The 17,824-nt window shown below is 40.6% G+C and overlaps 1 protein-coding gene across 2 annotated transcripts; it reads left to right on the forward strand.

Annotated features, from left to right (window-relative positions):
* Positions 1-995: 995 nt before the first annotated feature.
* On the forward strand, positions 996-15,096 carry caprin1b (cell cycle associated protein 1b). 2 transcript variants are annotated; one of them, XM_028586057.1, is made up of 18 exons: positions 996-1,146; positions 2,727-2,891; positions 3,024-3,086; positions 3,206-3,292; positions 3,521-3,759; positions 3,862-3,944; positions 7,731-7,970; positions 8,087-8,139; positions 8,229-8,312; positions 9,972-10,142; positions 10,217-10,325; positions 10,440-10,501; positions 10,626-10,718; positions 11,434-11,580; positions 11,966-12,119; positions 12,253-12,432; positions 14,340-14,446; positions 14,550-15,096. In XM_028586057.1, the coding sequence occupies exons 2-18, from the start codon at positions 2,727-2,729 to the stop codon at positions 14,634-14,636; spliced, it is 2,124 nt and encodes a 707-aa protein (XP_028441858.1). In that variant the 5' UTR covers positions 996-1,146; the 3' UTR covers positions 14,637-15,096. The 2 variants fall into 2 exon arrangements, with proteins under 2 accessions (XP_028441858.1, XP_028441859.1); XM_028586058.1 differs by having other exon boundaries at positions 12,256-12,432.
* The last annotated feature ends 2,728 nt before the right edge of the window (positions 15,097-17,824 follow it).

The following is a 17,824-nucleotide window of genomic DNA, read 5'->3' on the forward strand; positions in this document are numbered from 1 at the left end:
CTGTATTGGTGTTTTGTTGTTGATCATACTGCTGAGCTTTACTGCCACCTTCTGGTGTAAGGTGGCAGTAAAGGTAGCATCATTGGAATGATTTCTGGAACCAGTTTTGTTCTTGCACATATCTGAGACTTTCCATTCATTTAAGTGCTTGCACAGCTCATTATATGATATAATTATGTAATTAATTCTCAATATGGGAAACATTTAAATTGTGAGTTTAAATGTACTTTTTTTCTTGTATAAAAGGTTTCTCAACTTGAAGTCAGGACAACAGAGATGCATGAGATGCAAATGGATTTTGTGGTTGTAAAAGTGGCAGATTGATATTTGCTTGACATTAGACATAGATTTCAAAATACTCAGGATTAGGATTTCTATAACATATTTTTGGAACTAGCCTTTAAGTTTATGAAAATACAATGCAAAAGAAATCCCTACTCATATTTACATGATGACTTGACATCCCTCTTCATGCTGGAGTAATAATTTTATGACTTTAAAAACTAGGCCATAACTCCAACTCCTCATATACATATTTGTACTGCAATTATTACAGGTTCTGTCAGTGTAAAGCCAAAAGTAAAAACTGATGTGGAAAAGATAGTACAGTATTGTCATGACTAATTGTGTAGTGAGGCATCTGTAAACCAGCACATGCTTACAGCGGGTTGGGACAGCTGCAGCAGAAAAAAAACATACTGTATATGGCAGAGGGATAGAGGAAGAATAGCTTTATCAAAGCTAATGATTGTGCAGATTTTCTGCCAAGAGGCTGTTGAATGTTTTGCCTGACTACAAATAGCAACTTCATAATGTTTAATTGCGGCAAGGTTAACCAGTTATTAAACAATTGGATTAATATGTTTATGTTATATATGAACATGTTATTATTTATAAAACTAAGCTCTATCAAGGTTTGTTTTTGCAGTTTATTTATTCAGGCATATCTTTGACAGCTAAAAACGGACCTTCGCCTTTATAAAGAGTTTCTCCGTCTTTCGCACCGTCTCAGTTGTCGGTGAGGCCGGCGGGGCGGATCCCACGCTAGAGTGAAAGAGAAAATAAAGCAACACAACAAAAATAACAACTTGGCCGTTTTTTTTTTACATTCACTAGCAAGCTCCCCTGTGGATATATACCATCAAGGTGGGTGAATCCGGACTCGTGCTACCGAGGTAACGCAGCCCCCGGCCCGGGTGCTGGTTAGCACGCGTCGCTGTAGCTAACGTTACCAGACAACCAGGCTAGCAATGCGTGAAGATGCTAGCTAACGGCAATGGTCTATGCTAACGGTTGTGTGGCCAGGGCCATTTTACCAAAACCTCTGAGATAACACAGGCCTTAATGTTAGGGGGGCTCTGACCACAGAGGTGGTAGATACAGCTCTGTAGCTGCAGTTATAGTGAAAACATGTTGATGAAGAAAAATGCGGGGTTCAAAAACGTCTCCTTCCAATTTACAGAGCTCGGACTGAAGTTAGCCAGGTGCTATTATTATGGGTTTTTTAGGCTTATGGATAATCTAGTCTGACTGGTGCACTTATTCTGTTATGAAGCTATACTAATACTTCACGTTTTGAATATCGTTTACACCTAACAGATGATTGATAATGCACCACCTGTAGTACATAGCTAGTATGGCTGGGCAATATATCGATATCGTGATATGAGACTAGATATCGTCTTAGATTTTGGATATCGTAATATTTAAGTAAGTGTTGTCTTTTTCTGGTTTTACAGGCAACATTACAGTTAAAGTGATGTAATTTTCTTAACTTGCCTTTACCCACTTAGTCATTAAATCCACGTTATTGATTATTAGTTATCAAAAATGTCATTGTGTAAATATATTGTGAAAGCACCCCTACGATATCAATATGGAAGTATTTCTTTAAAAAATATTATATTTGATTTTCTCCATATCACCCAGTCATAGTACATAGCTGTACTGTTTTGCTTGTCACCTCAATACCTCTTTCGTTATTAAATTTTACTTTTGTCAATACACAACTAATCTCTCTAACATTTGATTCCTGTGGCATCTATCTTTCTGTCAATCTATTTATCTAAAACCACTGTATCATACCAGATTGCGTTTCTTTATATAGAACTGAAGAAAATCAACCAGCCTCAGTTTTGATGAACAATCACAATCAATGCCAAACATTTTACAGCTTCTCAAATTTGAACAGTTGGTGGTTCGCTTGCTTGATACCTTCAGGTTTTGGGCTATTTGTTAGATAAAAATAAGCAATTTAAATAAATTTAAAATTTGTTTACTGTATGAAATTCATTGGAATTGTTTTTAAGTACTCATAACTCAGTTGTGGGTCTGCTGTGGCTGAATTAAAGTAATGAATAAGGACATTGATAAAGAGCTAGTTGTATCTGCATTGATACCGATCTGGAGTATTGGATTGGTGTATTTCTACAATTATCGGACCAAATGATTAATTAAACTGAGAAAGTAATCGTCAACATAATTGATAATGGAAATAGTTTGCTAGGCAGCCCGAATCCCGTGACATTCATTCCAGTCATCCTGCAGCATTTATTGAGTTTTATATTATATTTGTCTATTCAACCATAGTTTTGCCATGTTTCAACTTGTGCTCATGACATTTATTTTCAATTAATCCTTTGTTTGTGAATTTTTACAATTTCTATATTGATGGGTGCATCTCTTTGTTACCGCCGAACAGTAACCTTTCACACTTTAATTTCTAGATGCCCTCAGCGATGAACGCAAATAGGACAGTGCAGTCTGCCAGCCCAGATGTGGGATCCGCTCCAGGGTCAATGATTAATTTTGCACTTGGTGGACAGTCCGAAGTTATGAAGCAAGTGCTGTGTGTCCTCGACAAGAAGGTCCGCAACATGGAGAAGAAAAAGGTGATTACTGTCGAGAGCCATTTGTTCCAGATACTTCCTGATAACAACATAGTAAAATAATAAAATATGAGGCATGACAGGTGTCCCGCTTAGAAGCAATCCATAGCTGAAGTTTTGGATATTCTATTACAGAGTAAACTGGATGACTATCAAGTCAGGAAGGATAAAGGGGAGAGTCTCAATCAGGACCAGCTGGTGGGTGCACTGAAGCCTTAATCATTTTGTACATAAGCACAACTAATCCTGTTATTCTTACAAAGATTTTACAACCTAGCAATGTGTAAAATGTCTCTTTTCCTTTTGTCTTTTTTTAGGAGGCCCTCTCCAAATTCCAGGAAATCACAAATAACTTAGAATTTGGCCGAGAGTTGCAGAAGACGTTCATCACACTAGGACAAGATGTAAGGGTGACTGTTTTGTGAAATGTTCCCTCTAGTGGATTTTATGGTTCTGTGGGGGCTCTACACAGAGCTTACGCCGCTGTGTAGTTACATTTTTTAAAGAGGTACACATCAGGCTATGGCGTAGGGTCTGTATCTACACTTACCTACGCTATAGATTTAACGTAACATAAATTGGGCTGCCTTGTAGTAACTTGACTTTGTGTGGCTCATGTATATTATTACTAGATCCAGAAGGTGGTTAAGAAGTCTGCACGGCGGGAGCAGCTGCAGCGGGAAGAGGCCGAGCAGAGGAGGCTGAAGACGGTTCTGGAGCTGCAGTTCCTCCTGGACCGGCTGGGAGAGGACACTGTGCGGCAGGACCTGAAGCAGGGAGTTGGTGGCTCAACGCCGCTGACGGATGCAGACCTCGCAGCTTTTGACGAGTTCTACAAGCTAGTGGGGCCAGACCGTGATCAAAACGTCAGGTAGGTCTGAGGCATTGATATCTGGATAAAGTTGAAATGCAGAATACTTTTTTTTGTGTTTTTTAACAAGGGGATCCATACAACCTATCTCTATACTTGCAGGTTGGTTGACCAGTATGAAGAAGCATCTGTGCACCTCTGGGAGCTGCTGGAAGGGAAGGACAAGGCTGTGGTTGGAACAACGTGTAAGTGAAATGTAACTTGGAGCCTCCAATGTTTGCAAGCAGTAGAGCTCAATATTTTGGTTAAAGATTGCGTTAGCTAATTCTTTTCAGCAGACAGCATTTTAAAGCTGAAACAATTAGTGTAATTTGACAGAAAATTAATTAGCAACTATTTTGATAATCAGTTAAATATTTCACTTCACTTTTTTTTTATTCCACTCATGGAAACAGACATATTTTATAATCCAACCATAAATTATTTGCTATATTATATTAGACATCCATGATCAGAAAGGAGCCTTTCTCAGATGAGACAACTGTCAGTTAGCTAACATTCAATTTTACAGAGAAAAGAGAGAAGACCAAGAAACTAAATAAAAAATAATACATTACATTATTTTTAAAAGGAGTCAAAATCCCTATAAAGTAACTCACCATAAACCAACTAAAAAAATAAAAAATTGTGATAAGAATCCAAATATTGAATTGTATTGACTATAATATATTGTAGCCCCTGTTTTGAAAACTTAACAATTTCTTTCTGAATTTGTGTTAGAGTTTTTTCTCTATTTAAGTAAAATCCACTTGTTCCTACTATGCTGTTTTTTAGTCTTCTATGATGGTAGACTAAATATCTTTGGGTCTTTGGCTTTTGTACAAACAAAACAAGCAATTTGAAGACATTAACTCAGGCCCTGGAAAACTGGTGATTGATTAATCAATTCATAGTGAAAATAATTATAAAATCATTGAGTGGTAGTCATACTGTAATTTATGGCAAAATTAACATAACATACTGTACATTTGAGTAATCCCAAGGCAAGGTAGATAAAGTTGTCAAATGCTCTAAACAAAACCTTGTCATAAGGTACTACAGGACATTACCAGTCTTAATATGTTCATTTAGCATGTGCATTTTTTTGTTAATGCAGCATGTGTGCAGTGATGTGAATAATCAGGACTTGGGGATATTGGTGTACTGCATTCTCAGCAATCTGGCCTCAGGACTCGCACTGCTGCATTCTGCTTGGGGGCTGAGCGCTGTGGGCTTATCCTGACTCAGCAGCGGGACAGGGCAGGGTGCCAGTGGCCCTGTTGCTGGTGGTTCCACTGGTCAGATCTCTGGAGCCATATTAGGACACTGGTGACCCAGTTCACTGTAGTGACACCAGTCAACCCTTTCACCTCAGCAAGGAGGTCCCACTTGGTGACTCAGGGTGATATTTATTTATTTATTTATTCAAGCAGCAGCAGACTACTTGGCACAAGGCAGTTAAGGAAATGACACTGACCTGCTTTGCCTGAAGAGCCAAAAATGTAAATGCTCTTTTTAGGGTCATGATTGTCATCGTAACATATATATCTTATCTAGTCAGCAATTTAGGACACTTTAGCTCCTACCAGGTTGTGGAACCTTTTTTAAATCATGAGTAATCTTGATGTTGCCATAGTTTCAGTTCATCTTTTGTGTTTTTTTTTTTTTTTTTTTTTCCGTCTGAACAGTTGGGGAAAAGATGATGTCCCATACATTTGTGCGCCAATCAGGATTAAGGAACTGTTGATAGTTGTGGGGTTCCTTTCTTATGTTGTCAGACCACCGTCAATCTAATCTAATCAAACCATACTCACACTGTCTGGAGGAAGTTTTTGTGTGTTAAATAATACCTAAAGATGTTTGTTTCTGAACTTAAGCTTTGGTTATTGCTTATTTAGTTTTAATACTGAATTATATAGATTATATATGGAGATTTGAAACCAAGTTTTGGGGGAGCTTTTAAAGTTGATATTTAAATTAGTTCATTTCATGCACGCAATGTTGAGTTTGTCACTGTATTTGGCTTTGCTTGCTGCAATGTGTACAGTGGTTAGCTGAACTTAAATGATTGTGTGGCCTCATTCACCTCACTTCTCCCCAATACCCTGTCCCCAATGATCCTACACTGTATATAATTATAGGATATTTCATCTATTTGCATTTTTGTTTATTTGTTCTGCTAGCAGTCCCAATCACAAAGATAGTCAGTCAGTTAACTATAATAGAAGACTACAAAAAACTAGCAAATATTTACATTTGAGAAGCTGGAATCAATTCATGTTTTTATCAACCGCAAACTGAAAACACACCAGTTGAGATTATGTTTTGAGAATATAGCTGCGTTGTTCATAATTGTCATCTTAGTTGGTGGCTGGTTGAATGTTACTAGGGCTGCAACAGAAAAAAATAAAACTATTTTCATTTTTTATTAATCTGCAATTATTTTCTTGATGTAATTGATTAATTGTTTGGTTTATAAAAAGAAAATGGTGAAAAAAGCCCATAACGATATTCTAAAGCAAAAAGTGACGTTGGTGTAGAGTAACCAAGAAAACAGCAAATTCTCACATTTTAAGATCCTTGAACTAGGGGTGGAACGGTACACAGAAGTCACAGTTGGTTCATACCTCGGTTCAGACATCACGGTTCGCTACAATGGAGGGAAAAGCAAAAAAAATGCAGAAGGCAAGCTTTTTCTTTTTTATTGTGCATGTCTCAGGCTGTACTACCTAGTGTCATACAGTCTCTCCTCTGAGCTAGCTGCCTGAAGTGTGTAAAGTAAGATGTAAACAGTAAACAATAAGTACCCCACATCTTCTCCAGACTCCAGCTGTAAGTTGTAAAAAGAATAAAACAATCAGCTGAAAATACAGCATCGCTTATTTATGAAAGTGCAAATTACATAAAATAATAACAAACCTTCCCCCACAAAAGATAAAGTATTCTTGCTATTAAGTGTAACGAGGTTCAAGTACATACAGCAAATACTTGAAGCCAGGTTCCTCTACAAATGAACACAGGCGCATTGGAGATGACATGTAAATTTATTTTGGGCCCTATTTGTATGTGTATCTAAAGGCTGGTTAAGCACTGTAGGGAGGAGAAGTTGGACAGAAGAAGATTTTTTTATTTTTTGTCTCGTTCCAGTGATTGGCACATCTGGGGATGGCATCGGATATGCGCTAGCATGTTAGATGTATTTCCACTCACATACCCAACAACTGCTGAACAACGCCGACACAGTCCTTGTTATCCCCCTCTCTCTTGCCTGTACTACTGTAACTGACTGGGAAACCAAAGTTTTCCCAAACTCGCGATCTTAAAGAGGCCGGCGGGTCCTCTAACTCTACATACTCGTCCTTAGTGCTGCTATCTCTGACCCACTCACTGGACCGTCGACCTGACAAAAAACTGCATACATAGGCGGAGCTCGGCTACATAGGCGCCAATCAGAACTTCAGAGCTAAGGCCGGGCTACAGATTAGGTGTCCCTAAAGAACTCGCTTATCTAACAGTAGTTCCACATTACATTAGTTCTGCATTACATTAATTAATTTGCACGTGAGTTTTATTTATTTTTATACCGTGTATTCTCTGTGTAAATTCATGCACCAAACCGTGACGCCCGTACCGTTTCTTTTCAATACGAATACATGTACCGTTCCACCCCTACCTTGAACCATCACGTTTGGTATTTTTGCTTAAAAAATGACAAACAAAAATTGAATGATCAAAATAGTTGCAGATTTGTATTTTGTTTTCAATCAATTAATCAACCAATTGTTGCTCCTCTAAATATTACTAAGGAGTTTAAAGGACTTTTTAAAGAGTATCTTCATCTATTTTGCAAGCTGAGTTGTGAAATCTGTTAAACATCGCTGCACCCTAAACGATGGTTATTAGTTCCAAGCTCACAACAAAATGGTTTGATCATTGTGATTTGTGCAACTTGCCTTTCCAATAAATTGCTTACTATGTTGTTATTCTGCTAGACAAGGCACTGAGAGAAACTTTGGACCAGGTTCTGCTGAGTGGGTACTTTGACCGGGTTCCATCTCACCAAAACGGTGTGTGTGAGGAGGAGGAGGAGGAAGAAGAAGAGGAAGAGGAGGAGGAGGAGGAGGAGGAAGAAGAAGAAGAAGAAGAAGAGGAGGAGGAGGAGGAAGAGCCAGCCTCAGCAGCAGCAGCAGCAGCTGAATCGTCAGAAGCAGGAGAGCAGGCTGCTGATCCAGGTCCTGACCATTCTCTGAAGTCATGCTACATTAAACTTGCTATTTTTAAAATGCTAATGTAATGAAGTCATAAAAACACCAGCACTGCATTCTCTAAATAGATTTTCTCTTTACAGAAACCGAAATAATTGAGGAATTTACAGAGCCCATTGCGATGGAAACAACAGAGGTCAGATTCCTTTTCCCCTTTCCGGTGAAGACTTGGGGCTGATAATATTATTTTTAGCATTGTGCTGATTTTTGCTTATTTCCCTCCAGTTTATAAACCGACAGTTCATTCCAGACGGCACATACAGCAGCAGTGAGAAGGAGCAAGGGGATGAGTGGACCACAGAAACAGAGGTATGCTGCAGGGATGTTGTTTTTCTGGGATTGAAGTTTACTTTGCTCTAGTTTCGGATTCCCACTTTTATTGCATCCTTAAGCAATCTGGCCTCGAATTACCTCAGTTTTAAGTCTGGTTTTAGCTGGCTGGGACAAAATCCATATCACAAAGTATTTTAGCAGAAGTATATCCTAATCTAACAAGCACATTTAAAAAATTATAAATTCAGGTAAGTGTATAGCATAATAAACTATGCGGAAATTCAAGTAAGTCAAAACTTTTGCATGAAAAACCTTTGAATGTTTCATCAAACAACAAAATTCTCTTATGGATGCCCTTTTCTCAAATAATCATTGTATTGCTAAGTGGCTACTGCTGTTATCACAGGACATCTGCATTTTCTTCAGTCATGTTCAAACTGGTTCAAAATGTGATGTTCAGATTAGACTTGTCAGTGCATCATATCAGACTCAGAAATAAAAAAAATTTGGCATTTCATCTTTTTTTGGTAGTGATGCAGACTAGAAAGTATTTGTCTGATGTTTTATCCATTTGGCCGGTATTGGATTGTTACTGACATCAGATCAACAGAATCCTGTAAATGATTGTTTTAATGGTAGTAGATTTGTGCCGATTGAAGATCAGATCGTATATATCGGCGATTGTTAAGTTACAGCAGCTAATGTTAACGATAGTTTCCCTAGTGCAGCGCTTCGCCTCCAACATGGCAAATGAACTACAGTTATTACATGTAAAATAATCACTATAGGAGGCAGAGGAATAGCTAAACATTTGACCCGCAGATCAACTGAGAACAAGAGAGAGAAGCCATTGCTGACTGCTAAACTAAAGTAGCTAACAGAGCTATTAGCATATAAACAACTGTGGGATTAGCAAGAAAGTCGCTGAAAGAAGGAGAAAGCTACGAGTGGTTGAGTGAACTAGTGTAGGTTTAAATATAAAGCGGATAATTAGCAGCTGTAATGAAGAATATGACAATCAATTGTGTCAAGCTACTGAAGCAAGACTCTATCAGCAACACAGAAAGCATCGTCAAAAGGAAATGTAGCAATATGCTTACAGCTGCATGTCAGTCAAGCAGGAGGCAGGACAGCCAAGCCGTGTAGCCATTTTCATTGATTAAAGTGGAAGCCACTCCACATAATGTTTTGTCCAGTTACGTGTGCAATGTAGCCAGAACCATTTTGAGTAACAACGATTGGATTATTTGAAAATATAAGCGATCGCCGAAGCCTAGGCTGCAGCCACAAAGTCACAAAAAGGCCATGGTGTCCCTGGAAGACATGCAGTGTATGTATTGTACAGTGTCAGCATGCAGTGTTCAGTTGCACATTGTCAAAGATAAGTTAATCTACTATGTTTCAAAGTTGCACAGGGTGGTGAATTCCCTTATGGGCACTACACTGTACTGTGTGTAAAGGTGTGATCCCTTGTGATGATTTGAAGTCTGCTGCGTGTAATTTGAGCCGACTGGTCCAGGTTTTTGTGTGAAATTTCTACACTGGAATGCTTACTTATTAGCTGCGATGTATAAATTTACACCCACTAATATAAACCCACAGGTAGCATCTAATAAGCACTTTACCACTTTCCAATTATTACACCTGTATGTTTCTTCTTCACCTGTTTTTTTTTTTTTTTTCTTCCACTCTCAGACAGTCAGTGCCATGCAGCAGCAGCCTATGCAGCCTTCGGCATCACCTGTTTCCCTGGAGACCCACCCCTTAAACCTAGCGTCTCCTGTGCCGCCTGCTGACCCCCTGGTCAGGAAGCAGGTGGTGCAGGACTTAATGGCACAGATGCAGGGAACGTACAACTTCATGCAGGTGGGAACTTTGTCCTAGGAACGACGTTTTACTTTAGCTATTAAGCATGGTGCTCATCACTTGTCTGCTCTCAGGACTCTATGCTGGAGTTTGACGGACAGCCCATTGATCCTGCCATTGTCTCAGCGCAGCCTATGAAATCTGCTCAGAACATGGACCTACCACAGATGGTGTGTCCCCCAGGTACGTTTATCAAAGAGAAGTCAGTTCTGATGTCTTGTGTTGTGTAAACATGACACTTGAAAGCTTGAAATTACTTTTCTGGTTTACTAAGGTGCAATGCTCAAATCTTCTTAGTTCACCCAGAGTCCCGGCTATCGCAACCCAACACTGTTCCTGTCCAACCTGAGCCCACACAGGTAAGTAATCAAACAAAAATCGCCGTTTTGAATGGGAAATTGTCATCCACGTGTCACCTTTTTCAGCCCTTCTGAGTTTGAAGGTATGAAGAGAATTTGTTTGACTTTTACTCTCTGTTTTCAGGTTCCTATCGTCTCTCCAACTCCGCCCCCTATGTATCAGACCTCACACACGCCAGATCCTCGACCCTCAACAGAAACCATCGACCCCATTCAGGTAAACCATGCTGTTTTGTGAAAGAGTACCTTTTGTGAGAAAAATTTTACTGGGTATTTGTTCAGATTCAACCTGATTTTAATTCAGGAAACTTTTCTAACTTGAGACTATTTTATTAAGTGAAAGAGGTTTTATTTAACATGCATTACATTGCATTGACATATTTCAAATTTTAAAAAGGGTCAAAACATTTTTATAATGTTTAAAGCAAGGTACCGCATAATAGGGATGCTCGATTATGGAAAAAAACATAATCGCGATTATTTCGGTCAATATTGAAATTACGATAATTTGACACGATTACTTGTTAACTTCAGGAAAGATGTTGCAATTATTGAACTTAAAAAACAGTGGAAAAAGTTAAATCAACAGTAAAAAAACATCTGGGAAATTTGCCTTAATACTTTTCCTATTTAAACTTTATTTTTTCATTCAGAACACAAGAGAAAATAAGTTTAATTGCAAAACGTAATAAGCTAAATAATTGTTTTTCTCGATTATTCTGTTTTTGTGATCGTTGGGAACCAAAATCATAAAAAAATAAATTTCGATTAATTGCACAGCCCTACCGCATAAGCATACATAGAGTCCCAGTCCTGTATTTAATTGACTAAAAGTAGTCAAAATGCCCACCTTGTGTACATATTTAACTGTAGGTTGGTACCAAGTATATGACCTCAGGTATCAGCATACTTGTGTTTCCGCTCTTCAACAGACCTCCATGTCCTTGTCGTCAGAGCAGCCTCCTCCCTCTACAGCTCTCCCACCTGTCCCTCAAACTCAAGTTTTCCAGCCCGTTTCCAAAGCTCCACACAGCAGTGGCATCAATGTCAACGCAGCACCATTCCAGTCAATGCAGACAGTAAGGCCCTTGTGACAACACTTACTAAAAAATCAATCCAACTTACTGAAGAATTGCCAGTGTTATCAAATAATACCTGTATTAAAAGCATTTCATGTTTAAGTTAACCCAAAGGCCAGAATATCTGGCCTGTCATGCAGTTAAGAGGTTTTTGCAGGACTTTGTGCCACTGCCAGTGGAATCAAAATGGAAAATCATTAATGACTTCCATTAGAAATTGCTTGTGGAGCCCTTACGTGCCCTCTCATCATATTGCAGTTGTATGGGTTTGTTGTGAAGCAGCTATATCCAGGAAATGCTGAGTAATGGACTTTACTCCTAATGAGCCTGTGAACTTTCCTCTAGTTTTGGCTTCACCACAATGTGAACGTTGTTCTTCCCTCAGGTGTTCAACCTCAATGCCCCAGTCCCACCAGCTAATGAGACAGAGGCTTTGAACCAGGCCAGCCAATACCAGAACAGCTACAACCAAGCCTTCAGCAGCCAGCCGCAGCATCCTGTGGAGCAGACAGAGATGCAGTCCGAACAACTGCAATCTGGTGGGCAGATTTTTCTTTTCTTTTTTTTTCTTCACTATTTACTTACTGGATTGATTGTGCCACATTTGTTTTCCTGTAATGACTGGAGATTGACTTTTATCTGTTTTGGGACACACAACCCTGTGTTTCTTAGTAGTCGGTGCCTTCCATTCCCAAGACCAGTCAGGAGGCCATCCACAGCCTCCCCAGCAGGGCCCAGGCTTCGTCAGGCAGGGTCAGTCCTTCTACAACAGCAGAGGAATGCCTCGTGGTGGACCTCGCAACGCCAGGGGCATGATCAATGGCTACAGAGGCTCATCGAATGGATTCAGAGGTAAGCTCACAACCTACAGCCACAAATGAGTCCTTTATTTTCACTGAAGCCCTTTTCAGACATGGAATATGTGACATTGCTGGCTTCATTTATATGTTAACGTTATGGCTTTCTTTCATTCAGACATAGGTGTCAGTTACATTATGGCTTTATTCAGACATAACAGGACCTTTTATGGAAAGAAGTGGCATCACTGAGTTGGAAAGTATTTGATATCAAGGAAAAGTGTCAGTTTTCCAACAGGCTACTATGTCAGGGATGGATTTTACGCTAGATTGTGCGACTAGAAAAAAAAATCATTTTTAAAGACTAATCTCACATTAGAATAATCTCTTCAATTTATTAACTATTAAACAAATGTTAGTCTTGTATTAAGGATAATAATTAAATGATAAATATATTACAGTGCTCTTAAGAAAGAGGAATTGCATTCAGTTTCTCTGTGTATTGCTGCTGTTGCCTTTTTAAGTTAATTTTAAGGCATTCTGATTCAATTCAGATTAGTTTTGTGGAGAGGTTACTTAGCTCGACCTTCTAACTCCGGATTTCCACTGAATGCTCCCTACCTGGGTGCTCCGCCATCCGTCAATACCCACCAGGTCCGGATTTGTTGCGGCACGGCTGCGGCCATGACTGACCGCTCTAGTCACGAGGACCCACAAGATCTTGCTAATTCAAGTAGAATGGAAACACAAAACCAAAAACAGTTTGTTTCCATCCAGACGAGTAGAGGGAAAACAACTCTGTGCTGTGTTTTCAAGGTGTAGTGCAGGGAAATATGATCCACGATCCATGTTAGCACGGTGTATTTTTTATTTTGAAAATTAACTGGAGGTTTATTTTGTTTCTGTGCTCGACTTCCTGTCCCGCACTATCAGGTGTCAAAAGTATTCACATTCATTACTCAAGTAGAAGTATAGATACTAGGGTTTGAAAAGACTTTTGTAGAAGTTGAAGTATCAACTCAAGCTTTTTACTTAAGTAAAAGTGTAAAAGTACTGGTTTCAAAACTACTTAAAGTATAAAAGTAAAAAGTAATGTAAGGCAGATCTTCAACAGGGGTCCTCATCTTCAAATTAGTGTCAAAAAAATTTAAATAAAATGCCTTAACATAATTACAACATATTATTAGCAAATTAAATTCCCACTGACACTGGCCTATAGGTAAGGTAGTCTCTAAGATATCAGCCCACAGATACAGTTAATCACCTCAGTTACTACCTAGATTTACTGTGCCACATATGAATTAAAATATGATTTATAAAATCATGCCAACAATTAATATTTTAATAGCTTATGAAAAAGGTCTCTGGCATCCGGCAAAATATGTAGGGGGGTCCCTGTCTCACTTTAAGTATCTGCTCCAAGGAGGGCTGTTAAGGACAACAGTCGCCGGACAAAATATATGCTGTGCTGGAAACTCAGAAGGGCTGAAAAAGGTGACAAGGGGCTACATCTCTTCTGTGTTTTTTCAGCCGTTCTGCAGTCAGTGGAAATACACACATTGACTTTAATGGAAACCTATTGACTCCGCCGTTGTTCCGGAGCGGATCCGCAGCCATTACGCAGCCGGTGGAAATTGGGGTGCGACCATTGCAATTGCTATGACTTTTATCCAACCACAATCAAAGTAAAATTTGGATAGGGTTTTTGTGTGTTTTTTTGAGCGTGAAATGAAAACAAGCACTCATTAACATGTAAAATGACATGCATGTCTTAAAGGGGCTCAAGAGTCTGAGCTTATTTTATTGTAAATCTCAAGAAGCATTTTAAGTTTTAAATCTTCTATTTTCAGGTGGCTATGATGGTTATCGGGTACCATTGCCTTTTGCCAACAATTCAAACTCTGAGCTTATTTTATTGTAAATCTCAAGAAGCATTTTAAGTTTTAAATCTTCTATTTTCAGGTGGCTATGATGGTTATCGTCCTCCTTTTGCCAACAATTCAAACTCCGGTTATGGGCAGACTCAGTTCAACACACCTCGGGATTACTCAAATGGGAATTATCAGAGGGTATGAAAGAATCATTCAGACTTCACACTGGCTATGTGATTTTGCTGTATGTTGGAGTAGTTTCTAAAATGTCTCCTTTCTTTTTTTGTCTCTGTTGCTCAAGGATGGTTACCAACCAAACTACAAGCGTGGAGCTGGTCAGGGACCCAGAGGAGTGTCAAGAGGCAGCTCTCAGGCAATACGATCCTGAAAAGGCCTTTCATAATGACTGTGACTGACTAACTTGCACCACACTGAAAATTCAAGAATGCATTTGCCCCAGCTCACTCATGTCCTTTTTTCTTTTTTTTTGTTCTTCATCAGTGGTATTTTTCCTGTCTCTTAAATCAAAGTAATGCCTGCTTTGATATTTGGAAATATTAAATCATTTAAAGTCTGAAACACAAGCTGAGCTGTAAATCCAATCATCGATTTACACAAGCCATGTGTTAAAAATATTCCTGTAAACTTGAAAGATTTCATAAGTTATTTTTTTGTATAAAAAAAAAATGCCACTGCTGGTCCAACCCTTGGGAGTTTATTCCCCTTCTCGAATCTTTTCTGTCATTTTGGTTCTTAAAAAGCGTTTTATGTTCAATGAGCTCCTGTTTCCTTGTTTGTAAATTGATGTTGCTTCATGAGTTTCAATAAAGTTGTGTTGCAAACCCATGCTTCAGCCTCAGTTTTCTGCTGTACAGTCTTCAGTTTTATTTATTACCTTAGTTTTCAGCAGCCTGTTATGAACGGTACCACTACGTGACTGATCAGAGAACAGCTACTGACATGACACTGAAATACAATATTCTGCTCACAACCCTTTTTATAAATTTGACAAATATAAATTTAAGTTTCAAATTTCCTTTGAATTTTTATATCAGACCCGAGTTTCAGTCATCCAAATTTTTGTTTCGTGTATTTATTTATTACCATGACTATAAGCAGTTGGGTTTTGAAGAGTTGCTAAATGCCATTTCTAGTGCTAACAAATTCCAGACCAGCAAAATTAAATTCAACTCATTGTTCATGCAGTGTTTGGTAGGTATGTTGCCACCAGTATATAGTCTATGGTTGCCACAGACAAGTGTGCTCAACCCCTCCTCCTTTGCTCCCTAATTTAAACCGTTCAAATTTGATCTCTCATCTTCTTAGTATAAATTAAGCAATAGGCTATGATCGCCATTTATGTAGTTGGCTTGGAGAATAATAGAATAGTTAGATCTGCTAACGTACTAACTAATAGTTCAACAAATTGCTCTTCTATGAAATATTAGAAAAAAAATCTCAAAATGACACAATTTCTTGGAACTTTTAAAATTGCATTCTTAATCTTTGACCAGTTATCAGTACAAAACCCAAATATATATTCAACTTACTGTACTATCATCAGAATAAGAAAACCAGCAAAATATTCACATTTGAAAAGTTACAACATCCATCCATCTTCGTCTGCTTATCCGGTGTCGGGTCGCGGGGGGAGCAGCTCCAGCAGGGGACCCCAAACTTCCCTTTCCCGAGCAACATTAACCAGCTCCGACTGAGGGATCCCGAGGCGTTCCCAGGCCAGGATGGAGATATAATCCCTCCACCTAGTCCTGGGTCTTCCCCGAGGCCTCCTCCCAGCTGGACGTGCCTGGTTCACCTCCCTAGGGAGGCGCCCAGGGGGCATCCTTACCAGATGCCCGAACCACCTCAACTGGCTCCTTTCGACGCGAAGGAGCAGCGGCTCTACTCCGAGCTCCTCACGGATGACTTAGCTTCTCACCCTATCTCTAAGGGAGACGCCAGCCACCCTCCTGAGGAAACCCATTTCGGCCGCTTGTACCCTGGATCTCGTTCTTTCGGTCATGACCCAGCCTTCATGACCATAGGTGAGGGTAGGAATGAAAACTGACCGGTAGATCGAGAGCTTTGCCTTCTGGCTCAGCTCTCTTTTTCGTCCTGGCAGTGCGGTAGATTGAATGTAATACCGCACCCGCTGCGCCGATTCTCCGACCAATCTCCCGCTCCATTGTCCCCTCACTCGCGAACAAAACCCCAAGGTACTTGAACTCCTTCACTTGGGGTAAGGACTCATTCCCTACCTGGAGAAGGCACTCCATCGGTTTCCTGCTGAGAACCATAGCCTCAGATTTAGAGGTGCTGATCCTCATCCCAACCGCTTCACTCTCGGCTGCAAACCGATCCAGTGAGTGCTGAAGGTCGCAGGCCGATGATGCCATCAGGACCACATCATCTGCAAAGAGCAGCGATGAGATCCCCAGCCCACCGAACCGCAACCCGTCCCCACCCCGACTACGCCTCGATATCCTGTCCATAAATGTTACAAACAGGATTGGTGACAAAGCGCAGCCCTGGCGGAGGCCAACCCTCAACTGAAACGAGTCCGACTTACTGCCGAGAAACCGGACACAGCTCTCACTTTGGTTGTACAGAGATTGGATGGCCCTGAGAAGAGACCCCCTCACCCCATACTCCCGCAGCACCTCCCACAGTATCTCCCGGGGGACCCGGTCATACGCCTCCTCCAGATCCACAAAACACATGTAGACCGGTTAGCATTACTCCCAGGCTCCCTCCAGGATCCTGAAGAGCTGGTCCGTTGTTCCACGACCAGGACGGAATCCGCATTGTTCCTCCTCAACCCGAGGTTCGACTATCGGCCGAACCCTCCTTTCCAGCACCTTGGAGTAGACTTTACCAGGGAGGCTGAGAAGTGTGGCCAGTGGCACCACCCCGGTCTGCCACTCCTTTGGCACTGTCCCAGACTTCCACGCAATGTTGAAGAGGCGTGTCAACCAGGACAGCCCCCCAGAGCCTTGAGCATTTCTGGACGGATCTCATCAATCCCAGGGGCTTTGCCACTGAGGAGTTGTTTGACTACATCAGTGACTTCCACCTGGGAAATTGACAATGATCCCCCATCATCCTCCAGCTCTGCCTCTAACATAGAGGGCGTATTAGTCGGATTCAGGAGTTCCTCAAAGTGCTCCTTCCACCGCCCTATTACCTCCTCAGTTGAGGTCAACAGTGTCCCATCCTTACTGTACACAGCTTGGATGGTTCCCCGCTTCCCCCTCCTGAGGTGGCGAACAGTTTTCCAGAAGCACCTTGGTGCCGACCGAAAGTCCTTCTCCATGTCTTCTCCAAACTTCTCCCACACCCGCTGCTTTGCCTCTTTCACGGCAGAGGCTGCAGCCCTTCGGGCCCTTCGGTACCCTGCAACCGCCTCCGGAGTCCTCTGGGATAACATATCCCGGAAGCGATATTACAAATCCCACTATGGCCACGCCAAGTCCCGCCCTTCAATAGCGTTCACACACTACTATTGGCCAGGCGTCCATGCTTACATGTACAGGTCCTATCCCCTGACCAATCCCCTAACCCCAACCTTAACCACTC

Source organism: Perca flavescens, chromosome 8 (assembly GCF_004354835.1).
Source record: "Perca flavescens isolate YP-PL-M2 chromosome 8, PFLA_1.0, whole genome shotgun sequence".
Lineage (NCBI taxonomy): Eukaryota > Metazoa > Chordata > Actinopteri > Perciformes > Percidae > Perca > Perca flavescens.